The 22,383-nt window shown below is 48.8% G+C and overlaps 5 protein-coding genes across 6 annotated transcripts; all 5 read left to right on the forward strand.

Annotated features, from left to right (window-relative positions):
* The first annotated feature begins 1,004 nt into the window (after positions 1-1,004).
* On the forward strand, positions 1,005-4,258 carry si:ch211-262h13.5 (uncharacterized protein LOC571127 homolog). The gene is made up of 7 exons (XM_067229442.1): positions 1,005-1,214; positions 1,831-1,941; positions 2,217-2,304; positions 2,554-2,720; positions 2,948-3,055; positions 3,295-3,381; positions 3,530-4,258. The coding sequence occupies exons 1-7, from the start codon at positions 1,005-1,007 to the stop codon at positions 4,076-4,078; spliced, it is 1,320 nt and encodes a 439-aa protein (XP_067085543.1). The 3' UTR covers positions 4,079-4,258.
* A 1,355-nt stretch (positions 4,259-5,613) lies between these two features.
* ahsg1 (alpha-2-HS-glycoprotein 1) lies at positions 5,614-7,811 on the forward strand. Of its 2 annotated transcripts, none has more exons than XM_067229993.1 (7): positions 5,614-5,814; positions 5,924-6,034; positions 6,201-6,285; positions 6,392-6,591; positions 6,733-6,849; positions 6,963-7,037; positions 7,162-7,811. In XM_067229993.1, the coding sequence occupies exons 1-7, from the start codon at positions 5,614-5,616 to the stop codon at positions 7,624-7,626; spliced, it is 1,254 nt and encodes a 417-aa protein (XP_067086094.1). In that variant the 3' UTR covers positions 7,627-7,811. The 2 variants fall into 2 exon arrangements, with proteins under 2 accessions (XP_067086094.1, XP_067086095.1); XM_067229994.1 differs by having other exon boundaries at positions 5,688-5,814; positions 5,918-6,034.
* Positions 7,812-9,032: 1,221 nt separating this feature from the next.
* fetub (fetuin B) lies at positions 9,033-12,536 on the forward strand. The gene is made up of 7 exons (XM_067229819.1): positions 9,033-9,309; positions 9,706-9,819; positions 9,997-10,084; positions 10,292-10,458; positions 10,963-11,076; positions 11,217-11,300; positions 11,488-12,536. Exons 1-7 carry the CDS (start codon positions 9,109-9,111, stop codon positions 12,193-12,195), a joined length of 1,476 nt encoding a protein of 491 aa, XP_067085920.1. The 5' UTR covers positions 9,033-9,108; the 3' UTR covers positions 12,196-12,536.
* Positions 12,537-13,396: 860 nt separating this feature from the next.
* On the forward strand, positions 13,397-16,137 carry si:ch211-284e20.8 (uncharacterized protein LOC563738 homolog). The gene is made up of 7 exons (XM_067230081.1): positions 13,397-13,597; positions 14,055-14,168; positions 14,325-14,403; positions 14,618-14,784; positions 15,088-15,204; positions 15,351-15,446; positions 15,847-16,137. The coding sequence occupies exons 1-7, from the start codon at positions 13,397-13,399 to the stop codon at positions 16,135-16,137; spliced, it is 1,065 nt and encodes a 354-aa protein (XP_067086182.1).
* A 422-nt stretch (positions 16,138-16,559) lies between these two features.
* Positions 16,560-22,378, forward strand: senp5 (SUMO specific peptidase 5). Its single transcript, XM_067229798.1, has 11 exons — positions 16,560-16,630; positions 17,183-18,006; positions 18,112-18,622; positions 18,843-18,952; positions 19,208-19,351; positions 19,465-19,512; positions 19,678-19,755; positions 19,879-20,016; positions 20,143-20,226; positions 20,416-20,466; positions 20,628-22,378. Exons 2-11 carry the CDS (start codon positions 17,527-17,529, stop codon positions 20,742-20,744), a joined length of 1,761 nt encoding a protein of 586 aa, XP_067085899.1. The 5' UTR covers positions 16,560-16,630; positions 17,183-17,526; the 3' UTR covers positions 20,745-22,378.
* The last annotated feature ends 5 nt before the right edge of the window (positions 22,379-22,383 follow it).

Here is a 22,383-nt window from a genome sequence, read left to right on the forward strand (position 1 = left end):
TTTCAAGAAATTTGATTTATCACTGCTCTCTTGTATTAACAAGAATGAAGCAATAAATTGTGAAAGAGAAACTCAAAGCCACAGAGAGAAGATCTTTGGCTTTCCCAAACGCCAAATTCCTGAGTGAATGAACCTATGTCAAAAAAGAAGCCTGTGTTGTCCCATCACAGAGGCCAAACCTGAGATTCACCGTGGTTACAAATCAAGAAACCTAAACCTTCTTCCAGTGATACAGGTCCCACAGTTCCACAATCGTTCCGGGGAGCAATGGAACCAATAAGTACATATCATCTATTCAATCTCGCTATCATTAATTCATACTTCCAGTTTAATTCCAAACTGACATTGAAGGACCTAACCCACAAACGTCTGTGTAGTCAACGTCAATCTCTTCGTCATTAATCCTTATTATTATCATACTTATCAGTCTAACCCTCATCATAATCAATAAATCAATACCAGCTAGCCAAGTGGATGATTTTTATTAACTCCAGACACATCCTTAATTGCTGGTTCAAGTTGACAATTGAATTCTAGTTTTGAGGTTTCAAATTCATTAAGATTGGTCTACATTGCCATCATGTGGTGAAAGGAGGAAGTAAAGGCAGTTCTAAAGATTTATGAACACGTTAGGCCAAACCGCAGCAACCCAGTTTTCAGAAGAGTGGATTTTAATCGTTTGATTTGTGTGAAATTGGTCCTGGCTCTACTAATGACAGAAATATATTCATCGGATAGGCTATAGACCTTGAATGAAAAGTACCACTTGGAAACTGTTGTGAAGGCTTTGGTTGTGCTTGTGGAAGCCAAAGTTTACAATTATGCTAAGAAATCATTATGTGTATAAGAAAAAAAAAACATTTTGTCCTTGGCATTATTTCAACATCCCTGTTTTCCCTTTGATTCCAAAAGTCACTGCCAGCGATAAACGCAAACAAATGCTCCACTGGCACAGCGCAAAAAGCCCTAGTCAACACCACACTCTGTACTACAAAATAATGGACATGGGGAAAATTGCCTGGATTATAGGGGCTTTATTCTGTACTCAGCCGTGGAGCAACTGTGCCCAGGTGTTTGAACTCGCACCCATAGCTTGTAACGACAAGAGCGTGGAGAAACTGTCTCGACTTGCGATTACTTACATAAACGAAGACAGAACCACGGGTTATAAATTTGCGCTTAACAGGATCTCCAACGTCCATCTGCATGCGCAGGCAAGTTCATTTCGCTGTCATTGCCAAACTGTTTGCACTGGAATAGAGCATGTGTGAAGTCAGTCAAAATGCAATATGGCCTTTAAATCTCACTGGGGAAACAAAATAGGCCTACACATTGTACAATAGAGTAAGCATACCTATTACTTGGTTTCTAACGGCATTTTTTTTGTTGCCTTCGGCCCGAAACGATGATGTTTGTCCATTGCGTGTCTAAAAGTCTCTCGGAATGGCTGTGTACAACATCTTGTTCCAGAGAGTGGGTGTATTTGTGTTTTGTGCTTATGTAGCTGTTGCCAGATCCAGCAGGACGCTTAGGAGGAATTCTCATCAACAGCACAGGGGTGGTCTTGTTGGCCTGTCCTCAGTACATCATGGATAAATCATAAATCATGGAGCTATATGCTTTTCACAGCTTCGTTGATTTCCGTAAATGTACCCCACCCAATGTCACGTGCACAAAAATAAACGCACGCACACAAACATACGCACACAACTATGCCAAAGAAGCTGGATCGACTCAAATCACCATTTTTCTTTAGTTCAGTGTTTCTCACGTGTGTGTGTGCGTGTGTGTGTGTGTGTGTGTGTGTGTGTGTGTGTGTGTGTCTTTAAGGGCCCAGCTGGGAATGTCTACTACTTGGATTTAGACGTGTTGGAGACCAGGTGTTACATTAGGAATCCCAAACCTTGGAAACACTGCACTGTTAGGCCCTTCATGGAAACAGTAGGTCATCACTCCCATTCTTACAAACACACACACACAAACACACACGCGCATTGAGAGTGTTGGTAACAAAGAGCAGAGCTGCTGGGGAGAGGTGAGACCCAATAGCTGTCCAGGCAGTTCATGGAGAATGACCTCACCCTACTCTGCCTGGCAAAGGAACGCTCTGTGTAGAACAACACGTACATCTGTGTACAATGTTGCGATTGGACTTGGCGTCCTCTTACATTACAGCCCACAACCTTATTTTAATGTCTATCCGTGCTCATTTCCAGAGAATCTCAGGGAACTGCAACACCACGGTTCTCCACACGCCAGAGGGCTTCTCCTATCTCTACAGCTACGACTGTACTCTGGTTCCAGGTAGACCTGCTGCACATCCACACACTGTCGCCATAGATCTTCACAAATGCCTTTGCTGCTAATGCCCTCAGCCCTCCCCTCCCCTCTCCTCTCCTCTCCTCTCCTCAACCTCCCCTCCCCTCCCCTCCCCTCCCCTCCCCTCCCCTCCCCTCCCCTCCCCTCCCCTCCCCTCCCCTCCCCTCCCCTCCCCTCCCCTCCCCTCCCCTCCCCTCCCCTCCCTCCCAATACCTTCCATTCCCTCCCCTCCAGACCCTCCAGAGAAGCTTCTCCAGACATGCCCAGACTGCCCCCTGCTGCTGCCTGTGGACAGCCCCCAGGCCCAGGCAGCTGCCAAGATGACGCTGGCCAGACACAACGCCCAGAGCACCCTGCCCTCCCCGCTGACTCTGCTCAGTGTGACCCGTGCTGCGGCAAAGGTGGGCCTGTATACCGTCTTCATGCATAACGATGCAGAACCCCTACTGCATAACCCACACCTAGGTAACACTCTCTGCATGGATAACACTTCATAATCTAAACTGTATATCCCAGAGCATAAGCCATACACTCAGCATATCAACTCATCTAAAAGGAATGACATCCAAGTGTTCTTAATTGCTTTGGTATCCTGTCAGAATAAAAGTCCTGTTCCAATCCATCCCAGAATGCACCTGTGCCGGCTACCTTTGTGGAATATACGGTCGTGGCGTGCCCTGAGGGGCACATGCACTTGGGAGGGGACACGTGTGTGCCAACCTCCACGGACCACGAGGTAAGAAAGGATACATTATAGTGTATGCTGTGATGTAGCATGCTACATGCTACATCATTTAAACAACACAGGAAATATCAGTGATCCCAGCACATACAGACTGCCTGTGCTTGTTGCATTGAGAGTGTGTGAGTAGGGCAGATGCCCGATCATGCAGAGTCACAAACAGAAACACATCTTGTATATAATATGCGCACACACAGACACACACATAAACAATAGACACCCTCTTTCTCCAGCCGACAGGGTTCTGTACGGGCTCTGTGTACGGACATCTGCAGGGCCAAGTAGACGTCCAGACTTCCTGTGAAACATTCAAAGCACAGGTGAAGTTCTCCTTTGTCCGATTGTTGATTTACAATAACGACATTTCAGGGAGTTAAATCCAGCGGTGCTAAAACATCTGGAATACGAATACAATTTTTCATATGAAGTCTTTGTGTGTGTGTGTGTGTGTGTGTGTGTCACTGTCAGGTGGGTGATGTGCAAAGACCCATTGAACCACAAGTTCACAATGTCATCCCCGTCCAAACAGCACAGCGGCCCTACCCATCTAAACCCAAACCAGCCGCCCCTACCATCCCTTTTCTCCCCACCCCAGTCCCCCATATTCCCTTTGACCCCTACCCGGCGCCCCCTCTGCCCTTGGACCCCTACCCGGCGCCCCCTCTGCCCTTGGACCCCTACTCAGCACCCCCTCTGCCATTGGACCCCTACCCAGCGCCCCCTGCCCCAGAGACACCCGCCCGTTTAAACCCCTCACTCGTGGCCAACCCCAGCCCTCCTTTGACCTCCTCTGAATCCTCCGAATCCTCCGAATCCTCGGAGTCAGACTCCTCCGAGGAGCTAGGTGGCGCTGTGGTTTGTCGACCCTCCAACTTCCGCTACCGGCCCCGGCGTAGGAGACGCCAGGCTCTTGTGACGTCCAAACCACCCCATACCCCGGTGTTCCTGTCCCTGTTCCCCGCTGGCCCCTCCCCCTTCCGCTCCTGCCCCGGCCCCTCCCGTTACACCACACTCTAACTTCCTCCCCCCCTGAGGGTGTAGTTGAGGTTGGTTGACTAGTCTGGAAGCTGGCTGCATATGTTTGTTTGATAAATCCATATCACGTCTATTATGATGTTGGCTTGATCCCCGATGAAGGGCTACTGACTTTGGGGAGCAGATATACTGGCCTGATGTAAACAGTGCTTGAATAAATGGAATGAGTTCTAGTTGTTGTGTGATAAAAGTTGTTGTGTGTCTTCACCTATGTGTGTTTTTTAGCATTTTCTTGACTTCCTTGATATTCTTCTGGCATACTCTGTGTTCTGGTTCAGAATGTTAGTTAAAGTTAAAATATTTTTTTTTTCGTTTTGTTTGGTCTAATGTGAGACAGTCATGGTTCAAGCAGTGCAGTTGCACACACACGAACAGACCCCGAATCAATACAGATTAGATGATATCATTATTTGGCCGGTCCTCTTCCACAAAGGCCTTGTCAACCCTTCATACTAACTGAACTCCCAGAACACAGTGCTACAAGAGCTCACAAACTGGGCTGATGCCACTGGCCTGCAGGTTGACCGACAGCCTGCCTAACTACAATTATAGAGGTATGTGGGTCGGAGGGGAACGAGGTTATCACTCTATGTGAGTACGTGAGGGAGACGGTAACAGGCAGACAAGGTCAACAGACAGACCTCTACCATGAATCAGAGTTTCCTTTTGTCAGCTGGTAGTTTCCTATTGCAGCTAGGTAGCTTGGCGAGGTCAGCTGCATGGTGCCACAGTGCTGGAAGGGGCTGCACTCTTGGCCCGGGTCAGAGAGGCTGTCACAGCCTAGAGATTGCCACAGACTTGCCTAGAGATTGCCACAGACCTGGTTTGCAGGAACGACACTGACACACAGGACAAGCCCGGTGAGTGGGCAGGAGGTATGGGGGCACATTGTTACTGTGTGGATGACCACTGATTCTTGGAAATGATTTAATCAGTCAGTGACACTATGGCCACACACACACACACACACACTTAGGAGTCCAAACGGTTCAATATTAGCACTAGCTCGTCTGTTGGCCTTAACAAACAAATGTCCTGAGGCAGCAGAGCTATTTCTACAAAAAAACTTATCACTGTAGTCAACAAGAAATCCAATGCCTCAGATTGATTTTATCCAGCCTTGTGGACCATTGACACTATCTCTGTTGTTAATTATTTATTCACCTGTCGGATCCTACCCTTTAAAGGTTAAGGCTTCAACAATGTGACAGAATACAGAATAGTTTAGAGGAATATTGGAACCGTTATTTGAAATCGATTTCAGCTACCTCAGAGTAGACAGCAGTTTGCTCATAAAACAAGGAAACGTTTGATATTCCATCGCAAATGATTTGACAATACGTTTTTTTGTTGAGAAAAAAAAAGGCAAATTAGTTTCTGGGAACACACTGAGCTGGAGAGACTTGTTTGTCTGATTGTAGATGTGTGTGTTTGCTCTATGGAGTTGACATTGGCAGTACATTCACAACAACTGTTTGTATAAATGAGGAAAGCAGCCCTCTGTCTCCTACTGAGCCATGAAGGGACTGGTCCTACTGTTGGTTGCCGTGACACTGGGGGAGAGAGGTCTGGGCGATGTATTGCAGGAGGCAGTAACCTGCGATGAGAAAAGCGATGGTGAGCCAGCTGCGAGGGTGGCCATGCAACATATAAACAAAAACCATCACCATGGATACAAGTTCAAGCTCTGCAAGTTGCGTAGCATCTGGACGGAGAAGGTTAGTGACAAGCTCTGGGGTGTGTACGTGTCTGTGTGTGTGCGTGTGTGTGCGCATCTGTGTGGGTGGTTATGGACTGTGTTTTGCGTTCTTTTGCACTGAGGAACAGGAAGGGCCTGGGTGTGTGCTGCACCTGGGCATGGACCTCCAGGAGACCACTTGTCACGTTGTCAACCCCAAACCCTTTGAGGAGTGTGAGGTCCGAAGGATGTCTGAGACAGTGAGTCATACACACACACACACACACGTGCACACAATCTTACAAACGCACCAACAACCCCCTCCGACACACGCACACACAGTACAGGCTGAGCGCTAAAACCTTAGCTTAATATCATGAGCCTATCTAAACAACTGTCTTATCTCACTGTGTCTTCTGCTCACAGATGGTGACGGCCGATTGTAACGTGACAATTAGCGTTGCCCCGGAAACCACCACTGCTCTCAGCTACGTCTGCAACACTGAACCCAGTAAGTGCCCCTCTCCCTCAACCTCATTGACTTATTTCCCTGTGTTTAATCCCCATATGAAGTTCGGTTATGCTGCTATAACCTCCCGCCTGGTTCAAACACATAGTACCTGTTCAGACACTGAAGCAGAGAGTAGGACAGATGATCGTAGTGGAAATAAGGATGTGCCCTGATTGCCCCACGCTGATGCCCCTCCACCATCCTGAGGGGCTGGCCAGCATCAAGGCTGCCCTGGCCAAGTTCAACAGAGAGGGCAACCACACCTTCGCCTTCAAACTGCTGGAAGTGGGACGCCTCAGTAGTGGGGTAGGACTTGTTGGGTGGCTGATATTGGACATCCATCTCTTTGGATGTTTTCACCTCTCTTTCTCACATGCACTGATACAAACCCTCACGCACACATTTTTTGAATGTTTACAAGAGGATGTATGTCTCTACATCTCCTAGTGGATTGACGGACTGGAGAGGAGCGAGTATGCAGAGTTTGCTGTAGTAGAGACAGACTGCCCTGCCAAAGCCAGGATACACCCACAGGCCTGCAAGTCGTTGTGCCCCGACCAAGCTGTAAGTCCGTTTGAGCTCTTCTCTCATCTTCCCCTAGCCTCTTTACCTAAAGCTGCGGACATGACATCACCATCACTGTCTTTTCCCCTCTTCCTCTCGTTTATCCTGTATAGCGTCATGGCTACTGCAAGTCCTCTCTGATGAGAAGCATGGACGTGACAGTCGACTGTGATATCTACGAAGCAAAGGTAACCCGTCTTCTGCAAAGTCGCTCACACGCATGCGTGCAAAAACACACACACATGCTGTGTAAGAGACATGGCTGGATGGACACTTCTCCTTTCACGTTATTGTCGTTGGTTCCTCTTGTAGAACTCCACCCAACCATCTGATCCAACGGATCCTAACAAGTGCAGGCCCCATATGGGCCATGGTCCAGCCATCCATCCCACCAAACCTCCACACCATATGGGCCATGGTCCAGTCATCCATCCCACCAAACCTCCACACCATATGGGCCATGGTCCAGCCATCCATCCCACCAAACACCCATGGCAAGAGGGCCACCGCCCCGCCAAACCTCCACACCATGGTGGCCATGGTCTAGACATCCTCCCCCCCAAACAAATCCCAGCGGGCCATGAAATCATCCGCCCCCTCCCCCACCATCCCCTCCCAGGGGACCAGCGCCCTGTTACTCTCCCCTTCACTCCCTGCCATGGTTTTGTGAAGATCCCCCCCTCCATTTATCCCATCTGCCCCTTCAGTCACATACACCCCCACCTCCTCCCCCAGCCCTCAAAAGGTGAAGTCCGCCCTCATCCTATAGGGGCCTAAACTAGTAGAGAATGGTATGTACTGTGCTGCCACCTAGTTATTTGACGATGTGTTATGTAACAGTTTTCGACGTTGCGAAACATTGGCTTGTGGGGACTTTTCATGTGTGGGATTTTTCTGTTGTGTCAGTGAAATGTTTCGGTTCTGTCAATGTTAACGCACTTTGGCACTAAAATAAAGGACATGAATACGTACTCCATTGGTCTCTTTGTATATGTTTATGTGTTAATATTGATGGTCTTTGGGTGCTTTTCTGTTCAGAATTTGACCATTCTGCATGTGCAGAGAAGAAAAGGGAGGAGAACATATCAGCAACATACAGTACAGTATTGATGCATCATGGTGAATTACAATGACTGAATGTTTGGACTTGTAGGGTAAATGCAATACCTTCACACTCTATACACTCGACTAAACACATGAGGGTCTATAGTAAACCTTTCCCCTGCAGTCAGGTTCAGTCCAGTCAGGTCATGTTTACCCATCGTTTACCCATCGCTTTTCTGTGAAAATGACTGTCAGTTGCCTCAGGACAGTAAACAGAGAGTACAGCTTCACCCAGAGTTCAGTTCATCTCAATAAATCACCTTGCCCATGTTGCAGCCCGCACAAAAAAAACAACGACCTCTTAAAATAAAAAAAATAAAAAATCTGTAGTGGCTTGACAGTCTTCCTCAAGACATTGTAATAATGAGATAAGCCAAGCTATTACAAACACATAATTTTCTCTGTGAGTGAGTAATAAGTAAGTACCTTTCTTGCAGGTCCTCGTATCATCAGAAGAAGCCTAATCTGTCAACTCCACACAAACAGAGAAGCATTTGCTAACTCTAATTCAACAATTCAGGATTTGAAAGACAGACCAAGAGGAACACAGAGACTTTAGACGTAATCACTTTGACGGTTTCTAAAAGTGTTTCGCCTCATTAGCACACACTATATCTTAACATGCTTAACCCCTGCGAATACAGTGCTACCAAAGAGTTCACACTGGGCTGATAGTGGGCTGATACTGCAGGCACAGATTGACTGATAGGCTGCCTAACTAGGTGCAATCACAGAGGTATGTTGGAGGTGAGGGAGAGAGGTTATCACCACCTACCCTGGAGGGAGGGAGAGGGAGGGAGGGAGGGAGGGAGGGAGGGAGGGAGGGAGAGAGAGAGAGAGAGAGAGAGAGAGAGAGAGAGAGAGAGAGAGAGAGAGAGAGAGAGAGAGAGAGAGAGAGAGAGGGAGGCAGGGAGGGATGGAGGCAGGGCAGGGCAGGGCGAGCTGCCTCAACAGCAGTGTGGAAGCCAGAGAGGGAGGGGTTCAAGGTGGGGGTGGTTGGAGGAGCAGAAAATCTAGTGGGAGTAGACAAGAGCATATAAAACCCTTTCGGTTCCTCTTCTCCTCACCTTTCCCAGTAGCTTGTGTGTTGTGTGTGTGTGTGCTGTGAGTGTTTGACAGACTCAGGGAACAAGACAGACAGACAGACCTCCAACCATGAAGCAGTGTTTTGTCTTGCTGCTGGTGTGCGTGTGCACCCATGGCGCCCCGCTGGACCCCGGACTGACTCCCGGCTCGTGCCAGGACGCGTCGGCGTTGGGCGCAGCGGGGCTGGCGCTCACCAAGATCAACGAGGACCGCAAGGAGGGCTTCGTGTACAGCCTGCATCGCCTCAGCAACGTCCACCAGATGCAGCACGTGAGTCACAAACGCCTCCGAAACGCTCAGACGCTGGGGAACGCACACCATCGGCCCAAGAGTGCACCCGGGCTTGTTCCAAACGTGTGGAACAATTGTTTGTCATTCTATGCAACTCTACTGCAACTGAAAAGCATTTGAGAACAAGTGAAACTGTTTCTGCGGTTCTAGAAATGTATCCGGGGTGGGAAAAAACACTACAATACTTTCTTTTTTAACATGCAGTAGTATAACATATATGGTGTTGTTAGCCCATTTATCTTTTATGCACAGTCAATACCTGACACCCATAGAGGGAGACAAAGCTAACCAACCAGAGCTGGGAAGGGAGCAAGCCAGTGACAAGAAGTCCGTCTTTAATTGCTGTTGCTGCGGGGATGTTCTCTTCTGCTGTAGGCTGAGACAGGGATGGTCTTCTACCTGACCCTGGACGTCCTAGAGACAAACTGCCACGTGTTCAGCATGAAGGATTGGAGAAGCTGTGTTGCCAGAGAGATTTCTAACAGACCAGTGAGAAAACAAACCACTTCTACTACCCAAATATTAAATCGAGCCTAAATAAATTTGTAAACCCAGATCCAAATACATTTTATATAACATACTGTATTTCAAATCTCTATGGACTATGTACTGCACAGAGGCAATCTACAGTGTGCAGTTTATCAGGTCTAGTGTGTTTTCCTGTAGGTGTACGGTCAATGCAAGGCCACTATCTACATCAACAAAATCCATAGAGTGGTACGTCTGTACAACTACAACTGTGTGGTGAGACCAGGTAAGAAAAGCCCCTCTCTGACAGCTGAAACAGGGAGTTCGCGAAGTAGACTGAAATCAGTTTCCAACCGTGTATTGTGAATTGAGTCCCACCACATTTGATTTCTCTCTTTCTCTCTCTATCTCGTGCTCTCTCTCTTTCTCTCTATCTCCTACTCTCTCTCTCTGTCTCTCTCTATCTCCCACTCTCTCTCTCTCTCTTTTCCAGCCGCTGCAACCAAGATCGGAGCAATCTGCCCTGACTGCCCATCCTCCACAGACAAGAGCAGTGAAGGGATCCTGAAGGCTGCCACCCTCTCCATGGACAAGTTCAATGCCGAGAGCGGCCAGGCCAACTACTTCGCTATGGTCAACGTGACCCGCGCAGCCCTGTCGGTGAGGACGAGGACAGGATCGATGACTCGACACGCTGTGCAACACCACTTGATGCAGTACACAACACATCGCACGCAATCAAAGACTGACTCACTTCCACATGCACTATTACGTGTATATAGATATGAAAGTCGGTTCACACACAAGGGTCTTTGTAATGTAAAATGCGAGGATGTTTTGTCACACGGACCCTGTTTGAGTTGCGTCTTCTGCCTCTCTGTCTCTGTGTCTGTGTCTGTGTCTGTGTCTGTGTCTGTGCCTGTCTCTGTGCCTGTGTCTGTGCCTGTGTCTGTGCCTGTGTCTGTGCCTGTGTCTGTGCCTGTGTCTGTGCCTGTGTCTGTCTCTGTGCCTGTCTCTGTGTCTGTGCCTGTGTCTGTCTCTGTGCCTGTGTCTGTGCCTGTGCCTGTGTCTGTGTCTGTGCCTGTGTCTGTGTCTGTGTCTGTCTCTGTGCCTGTGCCTGTGTCTGTCTCTGTCTCTGTGTCTGTGTCTGTGTCTGTGTGGTAGATGGGCATGGCCACCTTTTACAACGTGGAGTACACCATCCAGGAGACCACCTGCGCCAACAGCACAGATAGATCCCAGGCCGCCAAGTGCCCTCTGATGGAGTGCGAGTTTGCGGTAAATATCATCTCCGAGACGGCGGTGAAAACGTCCCTGGCAGCTTCTGATGGACAGCAGAGTGACGTCTCTCTTTCTCTCTCTCTTCCCTTCTTTGTATCTCCTCCTCTCTCCGCCTGCGTTTCCATCGCTCTCCTCAGCACAAGGGACACTGCAAGGGAAGCAACTCGTTTGCTATGGGCAACGAGCATATCGATGTGGATTGTGAGATCTTTGAGCCTCAGGTAAGGTTATCTCCCAGCATTTGGTTCAATTATTTTTATTACTGTAATCGTGAAGTAAATTAAAGTTTTTGTCAGACGACGGTGCAATTTTACAGCATCATTCCAAATATTGCTGAGCGGAGGGTCTTGTCGATTTGTTGTGGTTGTGGTTGTTCACGGTGTCTGTGTCGTGGTCGCTGTCTTCCAGTCGGCCGAGAAAGAGAAGAGGCTGCACTTGCTGGGTGGAGAGACCGACCACAGCCACACGGACGGTCACAGCCACGACCCCAAACACGACCACGCCCACGCCCCCACCGACGCCCACACCCACGACCACGCCCACGACCACACCAAGGACGCCAAGCAAGGCCACGACCACGGCCACGCAGAGGGGGGAAAACACGACCACACCAAACCCCACGCTCACGACCACGACCACGAGCACGCGCACCACGCCAAAGCTCACGACCACAGCAAGGACGCCGGGCCTCACCAACATCACCAGTACGCCCACGGCGACAAAAGCCACACCCACGAGCACGACCACGAACTGGCCCTGGACCACGACCACAATCACGCTCATCTGCACGAGCACGAGCACCATCACCACCACCACGACCACGATCACAACGCCTCCGCCAGGCGTCAACCCGAGGGCAAGGTGACCGTACTGCCAGCCCTGGACCGGCCCATGACCCTGCCAGCCTTCCCCGACGAGAAGCCTGCGGGTCCTGGGGAGGGCGTGACGCTGCCCCTGGTTCCTGACGCAGAGATCCCCGGGGAGAGAGAGCCCACCATCCTGCCTTACCCCTCCGCCATCTCCCCCCAGTGCCCCGCCCCAACCAAGGAGGAGGAGGGGGGCAACTTCATGAAGATACTCTTCGCTGAGGACCCCCTCTTCAAAGCCACCGCGTGATCTGTGACGGGACTGACACGGAACTGACACAAACATGTACAAACAAATCACAAACGGCAGCCCTGCAGGGGGAAGAGAGGGCTGGGAAGAGGGGGCATGGGTCTGAAACCAAAAACTTGTTGATGTGAACAGTTAGAATTGGACGGCTGACTGAGAGAGAAATGACTTGTTGATTTCTTCCCTCAAAACTAGCTAGACCATGACCTCATCTATCTCTTAGACTCAAAACACATCTGTGCATACATGTTAACATTCATGTCAGACACAACTCTGTTACTGTGATTCCTATTGCTATGGTGTTCTGTCTCTGCAATACAATAAACATCAAGGATGCACATCAAGAGACTGTTTTCATTTCATTCTCCATTATTTACCATTGATAAACAAGATTAATATAAGAATTGGTTGAAACTGCTTTGTAATGATTTGCCAGCACAGGACAGTACATGATTATATACAAAAACATGATGACTGATACATACAGGAGCGAAAGAAAACCATGACTGTGAATATTCCTCTCAGTTTACATTTGCTCACATTTAAAAAGAATTCAGACTACAGGTGTGGAGAGTTTCTAGTTAACATCCTTAGTATTGGGATCAAAAATGTATCTTGTGCTGTCTTATCTATCAAGAGGTTCAGTCACATTACTTATGTAATTAGCGGGAGGGATATTTAATAAGTAATATATTTAAATTGACTTTTATTTTATTATTACTATTAACTAAACTAGAATAGAATAGAATAATATGTACAGTCGAAAAGAACAGAAAATCTTTGTAATGGGCCATCTGTGATCAATGTGTACTGACCTTTGAGACCAAGTAAATCAATGTTTTGCAGGAATGATTCACTGCTTGAGCCAAGTTCTCAAGGAAAACGAGCACGCTTCACAGCAACCATACTGTACAGCTAGAACGCAGTGTGTTGCCTCTCTCTGCATACATTCCCCTTCACCAGCACTGAACCCTCTGATCCACAGATGAACAGGCAGACCCTTATCACAGGTCAACAACAGATAAACCCTTGTTTGCCCCGCACCCCTCACTCCCCCACAGGTGAAAGTCCAGCGCTCTCCAATATGACCTAGGGTTGTGGTTGGCTCATGGTTAGTCCTCACACCAACAACTGTTCCTACTGTAGCTAGCGACTGCCACTCCGTAGCCATTACCACGCAAAGCTAACAGGGGGGCGATCCAGGATGTGGGGCTGTGTGAGGCTGCTGGTCCTGGGCGCGTGCTGCTGGCAGGGGGGCAGTGCCAACCCTGTGGAGGCCACCGGGTGCCAGGGCGTGGAGGTGCTGAGGGTGGCAGAGGAGGCCCTGAGTCAGATCAATGCTGACAGAACGCAGGGCTACGTCTTCAGCCTCAACAGGGTGTACGATGTCAGCCAGGGGACAGGGGTGAGTTGCTGAGAAGTTTCCTCTCGAACGAGAGTTCAGGAATGCTTTCGTATCTTGGTTCTAGTGGCTGGTTTGTTTTCTATTAGTAGGAGAATATGTTCTTAGTACCTAAGCGCCTCCGTCTTTTTATCTGTGAGTCTCTTTGTCTGTGTCTCTGAGTCTCTTTATCTGTGCCTGTGAGACTCTTTGTCTTTGGCTGTGTTTGTCTACCTTTATCTGAATCTTTATCTCTCTCTGTCTCCTTCTATGCCTTTCTGTGTCTACCTCTGTCTACCTTTGTATCTGTGTGTCTGTGTGTCTGTGTGTCTGTGTGCCTGTGTGTCTGTGCGTCTGTGACTGAGGTTTGATATGTGTCTCTTCTCGTCTCTCGCTGTCTGACTTAGTGTTGCTGTTTATCTTTGTCTACTTTAAGCCTGTATCTCTGTGTCCTGACGTGTTTCTGTGTCTGTGTGTTCAGGAGAAAGGAGGGGTGGTTTTCAACATGACCATCGACGTGCTGGAGACTCACTGTCATGTGATCAGCAGGAAGCCTTGGAAGGCATGTGTGGTCAGAGATGTGTCAGACGTACCTGTAAGTACCACGTGAGAGTGCCGCTTATGGCAGTTTGGCTGCAACCATATTTTCTTCAAGCTTTAGTTCTCCACTTTTGGAGAGAATTGATCTCATAATCCTCCAGCACAGGCTTTTAACCTTTGAATCCTATGAGCATTTCTGTCTCACCTACAGGTTTACGGTCAATGCGAGACATCTGTCTTTGTTGAGAAAAGCGTGGTGCTTCACAGCTACAAATGTGCCATTCAGCAAGGTCAGCACAGTCCTGTTCCTAACAGTGCACCCAGAATAGTTTGTCTTGGCCGAAATAAAGACATGCATGACATTTTCTCGAATGTAAGTTTATCCATGAGTTCGTTCATTGTTAGAGAATCACACTGGATTGATAACCGTTGGACCTAGTGGACCAACTTGACGCAGCTGTACTTTGAACCCCACGACCTGTGTGACCTGTGACCTGTGTCCAGTGCCTGCCACGGTCATCGTGGACACCTGTCCGGACTGTCCCACGGCTGAGCGTCTTGATGAGCCCATCATCGTTGAGACGGCCAACCTGTCCCTGCAGAAGTACAACAGGGAGAACGGCCTGGCCAACTACTTCACCCTCCTCAACCTGACCGGAGCTAGCATGCAGGTGAGCCGAGGGCCTTTGGGAACGAAAACGCATGTCAGATGGGGGGTCAGATGGCTGAGCGGTTAGGGAGTCGTGCTATTAATCAGAAGGTTGTTGGTTCGATTACGGCCGTGCCAAATGACGTTGTGTCCTTGGGCAAGGCACTTCACCATACTTGCCTCGGGGGAGAATGTTCCTGTACTTACTGTAAGTCGCTCTGGATAAGAGCGTCTGCTAAATGACTAAAATGTTATCTCAGACATGTAAACAGTTTGGATAGTCGTTCCTAGATGGTTCATAGTTATAGTCCCTTGTCTTTCGCAGTGGATGGAAGGCCCGGCCTACTTTGTGGAGTTCACCATTCAGGAGACCGAGTGCTCGAAGGAAGCTGGTACTGCAGCTGATCAAGCTCAGTGCAAACTAATGGATTGTCAGTTTGCAGTGAGTAGCACACTATCCACCTACTGATGTGAAACCGTCACACGAAAACAAATCGACCTCGCAAAGTATGTGACGGAAACACAAGCATGGCGGTTTCGTCACAGTCCTCCTGATCATGTTTCCTTTCCGTGATTTCTTTCGTTCAGCATAAAGGGTTCTGCAGAGGCTCCCACACCACAGTAGACGATGTTTTCGAGACCAAACTGCCGATTGGGGTCAAGTGTGAGATCTATGAACCTGAGGTGAGACTCCATACTGTGTGGATGACTGTGCCTGCCTGGGCTGTGATGGGTTATATGACAGCTCATTATTCCATCATTTCTGTCTTGTTAGTTGACTAGATTTGTTATTCATCAACTCTTGCTTTTTGGGCCACCTTTGTAGGGATTTAAATGCATGTTTCTGATTGAAGTGGGGGGGTCAGATGGCTGACCGGTTAGGGAGTCGGGCTATTAATCAGAAGGTTGTTGGTTCGATTCCCGGCCATGCAAAGTGACGTTGTGTCTTTGGGCAAGGCACTTAACCCTACTTGCCTCGGGAGAATGTCCCTGTACTTACTGTAAGTCGCTCTGGATAAGAGCGTCTGCTAAATGACTAGATGTAATGTAATGTAAGTCATGCAATTGTTGTTTACCGTCTCAGGCTGCAAAGGTGGAGGAGGAAGCCCATGCCCAGGGAGAGAGTGGGAAAACTGGGCACCACAGTGGGGAAACTGCTCATAAACACAAACACCTTCACCCCCATGAGCACCAGCACCGGCCCCTTCCGCCCCAGCACCCCAGCCAAGCCTCCCCCAGATTGAGGGGCTCACTGGGGGTAGTAATGGTGCTTCCTCCCCCCCATGTTCCTCCACCCTCCAGACTTTCCCCAGCTGCCAAAAACTGTCCTGGGCAGCGGAAGCTCACCCTTGGCCTGGAATGGTTTAAAATCTGATTCGCTCAACACTTATCAAGTAGAAGCTGTGAGAGAAAAAAGGTGCTTTGGAAACTGCAAGCATGCACTGGATGACAAAATAGTATTGTGTATAGACAATTTTATAGAAGAATTCCCCAACATTGCACAGTATGAATGATGCCATCGGGATGCAAGGCAGACAAATAATAAAAGTAAGGTTTGCTGATGATTCATTTATGTGGGAGCCTGGTATTAATTGCGATATGTATGAAAAATAAAAATTATGTCCTTCTGTCTGGCTCTTATATGTTGAGTTAAATACATGGTCTGGAATATGTTCATAGTAGTAGTAATAATAGTTTCATGCTTCACAACACTACCGCCCGTTCTTCACTAGAGGGCGGAAAAGGCTGGACCTACAATGTGCCCATGAATGTGACGCAATCAACGAGCGACAACGATCTGGATTGTTTGACCACAAATTGTTTAAAATCGTGGTTGCAGTGAAACTTATATTATTGCACGGAATCAGGTAATGATTTGGTGTTGTTTTTCTTATTAGCCGTGTTTGGTAGTGCTCATGCAACGGAATGAAACAGTAGTTATCCCAACCGCCGGTAGGAAACACGTTTTAGAAAGTCTTGAAAATATAGCTATTTGTGTTGCCAGCTTTCTTGTCATTGTTATGGTGGTTAGTCTGTTTGAATATGAAGCATTTACCAGCAATTAACTTAACAGGACGTGTCCTCAAATGAAATTTCCGGGGAAATAGATATATTATGCATTGCATGCATTGTCGGTGCAAATTAGCACAAACGGTGTGAAAAAAAAGAAACGGTCTGAGGGCAGCTAGCAGTAGCTGTCTTGGTGCGTTTGCTTCGAGCAGTCATGTCGACTCTTTGCCGCATGTCCTCGTTGATTCTACAGATCTTCATATTTTGCGGCCAGTAGTGAGCTAGGCAAAGCTAAAGGATACATGCATTTGGGTGCAAGGTGGCACTGTAGATTACAATTATATTCTGTCATATTAAGCCACGTTAGTGTTTCTTATAAACTAACTCTTTCTGTCTGTAATTGCATGCAGCATCCACCCAGTGAAGAGACACCGCCACAAAAATGTACTTGTGAGACGTGGTTGAGTGTGTGGTGGCCTTCACACATTCACAGTTTTCCAGACACCCTGTTACAGCCAGCTAATGCAAACCTTAAACAAGTCTGCTACTGTCTAGAGCTGCTGATTGACATCTCGGCTACCAAAAAAATCAGGTCAGAGGCTCGCTCTTGGGCTTCCTGGCTTGTCACACAAATACACACCCCGAGCAGTGGTTTTGCAGCGCTGGGAAGGCTCATGGTTGTGGAGCTGTAAGGGTCAGCAGCTCTGCCCAGGAGGAGCAGAGGGGGGATGGGGTAGGGGCTGAGGACAGAGCCATGGTACACAACGGCTCAGTCCCCCTCACAGCAACACCCCAGGCTCCAGCTCTATCCCCGGAGCAGGGGGCCGCCAATGGCCGCTCATCCGGGAGGAGACGAACACCCAAGTCATGTGACTGCTGTGGACCCAACAGCAAAGGCCACGATGAGAAGACCCACCACAGCGGGATGCCCGGACGCAGGGGTGCGGGCCAGTCGGGGAGGGGGCGGGGCCTGTCGGGGAGGGGGAGGGGCCATCCAGGCAGGGGGAGGGGTTACCCAGGGAGAGGCAGGTCGCTGGAGCTGGGAGACGTCCCTAGAAGGAAACCTGGTCGTCCGCCCTGGAAGAAGACTGTGGAGATCGCGGAGCAGGTGGAGGAGACCAAAGACTCTGTGGTGGAGGAGGTGACGGACTTTGTATGTCCGTCACCAACACACCCTCCAGGGGAGCAGGGGGGGAACTGTGTGGCTGAGCTTGTGACTGGCATGGAGCAGCAGGCCGGGCCTGTCTCTGGGGAGTCTGGGCCTTTCTCTGGGGAGTCTGGGCCTTTCTCTGGGGAGTCTGGGCCTTTCTCTGGGGAGTCTGGGCCTTTCTCTGGGGAGTCTGGGCCTTTCTCTGGGGAGTCTGGGCCTGTCTCTGGGGAGTCTGGCTCTGGCACTGCTGGGTCAGGGGTGGAAGATGGAGAGGATGGTTTGAGGGAGGACTGGTTAGTTCCCTCAGGGGAGGAGCAGCTAGAGGGTGTGTGTGACCCTGGCAAACCCCCGCAGACTGGTGGGGTGATGGAGGTGGAGCAGCCGCCACCTCAGGTAACTGGAGCTGTCGTTCTGTCCAACGGTACCACGCCAACGCCGCCACCACCACCTACCTCGGTGGAGCATACCCCAATGGAGTCTGCCCCAATGGAGGTGGAACCATTGACTCTGGCCACTGTTTCCCCCATCCACATACTCCTGGACACCACCCTCCATCCTCACGCTGTGTGGGACCACTGTACGTACTGCAAGCCTGGGACGTGGGTGCAGGAAGAGGGCAACTCCCCACCAGATCAGCCCTCCAAGCCCCAGCCCTGGCCTGCAGACAACAGCCATGAAGGAATCAGAGAAATCGTCCACGGTGAGACCCCTGACCGCACTCTTCTGTGGAATGCGTGTGTCGGAGAGAGCGCGTTTGTGGAAGTCTTGAGTCAAACTGGGTGTTTGTGTGATGTGGAAGTGCAACGAGGAAGTGTTAATGAACGCTTTCTCTCTCTTTCTCTCTCTGTCTCCCTCTCCGTCTCTCTCTCTGTCTCTCTCTCTCTGTCTCCCTCTCTCCTTCTGTCTCTCTGGATCTTAAGAGTTCCTGGAACACTTTTATGTGAAGTACGGGAGCTTCATCCCCTTAAGTGAGAGTGATATCATGGAGCATCTTAAGAAGACTTGCAACTCAGAACTCAACAACAGGCAAGTTAGCTCCAGCTCTTCACGTCCCCCTGTATCCTGGTCTCTCCCTGGTTAGCCTCGACTGCAGACAGTAGGGCTGGCAAGGCTCACCATACTGACTGTTTGACTGCAGTTCATTTGGCAAATTAGTTTGGGGATAGATCAGAACACACTAACAGTGTGGATAAACACAGGGTTTAAACTTGAGTAGATCCATTCGGTCAGTGAGTTGAATTCATACTCTAGTGTGACCCCCATCTTTGTCCGTCGGAGCAGGAAGCTAAACATCCATTCGGAGGTGGTGAAGTACAAGGCGGGGCTGGCCTCAGCTCCCATGACGTCGTTCATGGTGACCTATAACAAACACACTCTGACACTGGAGGACCTAAGCACACTGGACGAGCAGAACTGGGTCAACGACCAGGTAGGATAGTGCTGGACTTTGAACAAGCAGATGAATGGATAGCTGTAGATAATGGGTGGATGTAGATATGGAAGGGCGGACCCTCTCTAGATCGCTCTGTGCTCTGTTTCCAGGTCATAAACATGTACGGGGAACTGATCCTGGAAGCGACTCAGCACAAGGTGAGACCAGGCTCCTCGCTGCCTTCTTGTGAATCCGTCTTTGCTCACGTCCCAATCTTATCCATACGGTATCTCCGGGCGTGTGCACGGTGCGGCTCACGCCCGCGCTGCGCTTTCCCCCGTCCCGTTGCCATGGTAACTGAGCCGCGCTGTCCTCCCCCGCAGATCCATTTCTTCAACAGCTTCTTCCACAGACAGCTTGTGGCCAAGGGCTACGAAGGGGTTAAGAGGTGGACTAAAAAGGTAATGTCTCACAGGGATTTCACGTGTGTGTGTGTGTGGGGGGTAGTAGTGTATGTCTGTGGATTTATGTTCGTATTTATTCAGAATAGTAGTTAAGGCAGTGTGTGTGTGTGTGTGTTTCAGGTGGACCTGTTCTCCAAAAGGCTACTGTTGATCCCCATCCATCTGGAGATCCACTGGTCTCTCATCACGGTGGACATGACCAATCAGCACATCAACTACTACGACTCGCAGGGCATAGTCTTCAAACACACCGTCGACGTGAGTGTCATCGTCCAGGTCCCTGGTAGAAAGCCCCGGAAGTACACACACCCTTCATCCCTGATTTGGTCCATTCGCAAGCATGTCGTGTCTGATCACACGTTTCTGTTGCCATGGTCCCTTCAGAACATCATGAGATACATTCTGTCTGAAGCCAAGGAGAAGAAGCAGGCTGTCTTCCAGAAGGGATGGAAGATGATCATAAACAAGGTAGTGTGTGTGTGTGTGTTCACAGTATGTTGAGGGATGCCTAAATGTAGCCCAGACAATGTGATTGTAAATGGTTGATAGCTGGAACAGGATGTTTGCTGCCTGTGCACTTTCTGTTCACCTTGGTGTCGATGTTGTGATTGGTTTTGGGGATGTTGTCGTCTGACCCGTGATTGGTCGTCTCCCTAGGGGATTCCCCAGCAGAAGAACGACAGTGACTGTGGCGTGTTTGTCCTTGAGGTGAGTCTGGCTTCATCTGGACACTACATCTGCTGAACTTAATCTCCCTCTCCCACATTGCATTGGCATCTGTGGACAAGTGGTGCATTTATAACCGAAAAATGAGTAGGAGAAAAAGGAAAACACATTCAAGGTTGAATCTTTGCTTCTCTGTCTGGCAGTACTGCAGGTGTCTGGCCCTGAAACACCCTCTGCAGTTCAGCCAGGACGACATGCCCAGGGTCCGTAAGAGAATCTACAAGGAGCTCTGTGACTGTGGCCTGACCCAGCAGCACTGAGGTGCCAGTATCGTCCAACCAGATCCACCCTTACTTCCTGGGTGCTCCAGCACTGCCCTATCAGATGGACCCTTACTCCTATGTAGGGCGAGAGTACTGTCCAATCAGACTGAAGAAAACGCAATGAGAAGGAAGCTGTGCTCTTGACAAGTCGAGGATGTTCGCCAAAACGAGATGGAATAGATGCCCTCTTATTCCTTAGAGGAGGTTAAAGGTGTCCTGATTGGTCAGTTTTAACCTTTCACATTTCAATTTGTTTTCCTAACCATTCTGAAGCAGGATGCCACTTCCCTCACCACAACGCCTCCTCTGCTGTTCATTGGCTGAGCCAGGGAGCTGACGTCCGTTCCCACAACAGACCCATGTGACATTTAATAACCCGTCTACTCGCGTCAACCGCTGAACTGAGATGTCTGGCAGAGCAGACATTTCCAGATGAAACTTGAAGGATCCAGTGTGAGGTCTCCTGCTATGTCTGCCAGTAGTGTGCTGCAGATGGAAGAGGCCAACAGAAGCAGTAAACTGAATGTAATGTAAGGACGGCCTATTGACTGTCTATTCTTAGTTTGTTTGCTTCTGAGCACCTCGCCAAGTTTCGCACTGTTCAGAGCTAGCTATGAGGTTAGCTCACGCGTGGACCAGAGTGAGTTTGGGTTGCAGTTGAAGAACATTTCTCCCCAAAAAATGAACCCTCACCTCTCTGTTCCTGTTAGAACAACCAGACTCATACAATTATTACAACAGACCCTAGGTTGACTGGCAGTGAACATGTAGAAAAACATAGCTAGTACTATTGAACACACTGTATTGCATTGTATCGCTCGATTTTTTTTTTTTAACACTTCTAGATTAGGCTGGTCCCTCTGTGTTGGTTGCCTGGTAACAACAAATCTGGGACCAGGCTAAGTCATGGAACCATTAAAGTGTTAATGATCACAGCTGAATTATATTTGTGTATACTGGTTCAATTGCTTTGACTTGTGTTGATATAAATTATCTATGGTTTTGATTATGTCGTGTTCAATTGGTTTGGGGTTATTTGAACTAACTACCAGTGCAATCAGACCTTGAGGCTGAATCCATTCTTCAGGTACATTAACTTAGTTTTATCGGTATCTGAACCGTATGGTAGGTAGTGCAAATTACCCCAATATTAGTTGAATCTCTAAGTTTAGTATATTTAAGTTAGATTCAGGTTCTGTTTTTCCATGCTGCTCAAATTCCTAAAAGTTACATTTGCAATTCCAATTGGACAACTCCATCTGCAAAGCTTTCATCCAGCTATAGCTGAATTTGACTCACATATGGCAGATGTGGTCAAGATTGACTGTTGATTAAATAGTGATAGGGCCCCCAGACCATATAGACCTGGAACAAGGTTACCCTGACCACAGGTGAGGGTACAGGAGTAAGACATGTGCTTAAGGATGCCCTTGTGTTTCGTTTTTTTTGTATTTTCGATGATGTAAAACAGTACTACTGTGACTGTGGCATGGAGCCGATGTTCTGGGAACTTAAAGTGGGCCTGTCAATGTTGACCGCTTGAGCAAACTGTAGAATACATATAAAGATATGGTCCTCTTACGGAGTGTGTAAAGTTACTTGAAGCATAACAATAAAGCTGTCTGACAGTGTCTGC

The sequence above is a fragment of the Osmerus mordax genome, chromosome 26, assembly GCF_038355195.1.
Source record: "Osmerus mordax isolate fOsmMor3 chromosome 26, fOsmMor3.pri, whole genome shotgun sequence".
NCBI classification, from domain to species: Eukaryota; Metazoa; Chordata; class Actinopteri; order Osmeriformes; family Osmeridae; genus Osmerus; species Osmerus mordax.

Excerpts from the sequence above, each read along its gene's own strand:
- si:ch211-262h13.5 (XM_067229442.1), top strand. The coding sequence starts at position 1,005 with ATGGGGAAAATTGCCTGGATTATAGGGGCTTTATTCTGTACTCAGCCG. Across the intron at positions 1,942-2,216 it reads TTAGGCCCTTCATGGAAACA|AGAATCTCAGGGAACTGCAA; the intron begins GTAGGTCATCAC and ends GCTCATTTCCAG. Across the intron at positions 2,721-2,947 it reads TGACCCGTGCTGCGGCAAAG|AATGCACCTGTGCCGGCTAC; the intron begins GTGGGCCTGTAT and ends AATCCATCCCAG.
- si:ch211-284e20.8 (XM_067230081.1), top strand. The coding sequence starts at position 13,397 with ATGTGGGGCTGTGTGAGGCTGCTGGTCCTGGGCGCGTGCTGCTGGCAG. Across the intron at positions 13,598-14,054 it reads ATGTCAGCCAGGGGACAGGG|GAGAAAGGAGGGGTGGTTTT; the intron begins GTGAGTTGCTGA and ends CTGTGTGTTCAG. Across the intron at positions 14,404-14,617 it reads CAAATGTGCCATTCAGCAAG|TGCCTGCCACGGTCATCGTG; the intron begins GTCAGCACAGTC and ends ACCTGTGTCCAG.
- fetub (XM_067229819.1), top strand. The coding sequence starts at position 9,109 with ATGAAGCAGTGTTTTGTCTTGCTGCTGGTGTGCGTGTGCACCCATGGC. Across the intron at positions 9,820-9,996 it reads GAGAGATTTCTAACAGACCA|GTGTACGGTCAATGCAAGGC; the intron begins GTGAGAAAACAA and ends GTTTTCCTGTAG. Across the intron at positions 10,459-10,962 it reads TGACCCGCGCAGCCCTGTCG|ATGGGCATGGCCACCTTTTA; the intron begins GTGAGGACGAGG and ends TCTGTGTGGTAG.
- senp5 (XM_067229798.1), top strand. The coding sequence starts at position 17,527 with ATGGTACACAACGGCTCAGTCCCCCTCACAGCAACACCCCAGGCTCCA. Across the intron at positions 18,623-18,842 it reads AATCAGAGAAATCGTCCACG|AGTTCCTGGAACACTTTTAT; the intron begins GTGAGACCCCTG and ends CTGGATCTTAAG. Across the intron at positions 20,467-20,627 it reads GTGGCGTGTTTGTCCTTGAG|TACTGCAGGTGTCTGGCCCT; the intron begins GTGAGTCTGGCT and ends TCTGTCTGGCAG.
- ahsg1 (XM_067229993.1), top strand. The coding sequence starts at position 5,614 with ATGAAGGGACTGGTCCTACTGTTGGTTGCCGTGACACTGGGGGAGAGA. Across the intron at positions 5,815-5,923 it reads GTAGCATCTGGACGGAGAAG|GAAGGGCCTGGGTGTGTGCT; the intron begins GTTAGTGACAAG and ends ACTGAGGAACAG. Across the intron at positions 6,035-6,200 it reads TCCGAAGGATGTCTGAGACA|ATGGTGACGGCCGATTGTAA; the intron begins GTGAGTCATACA and ends TTCTGCTCACAG.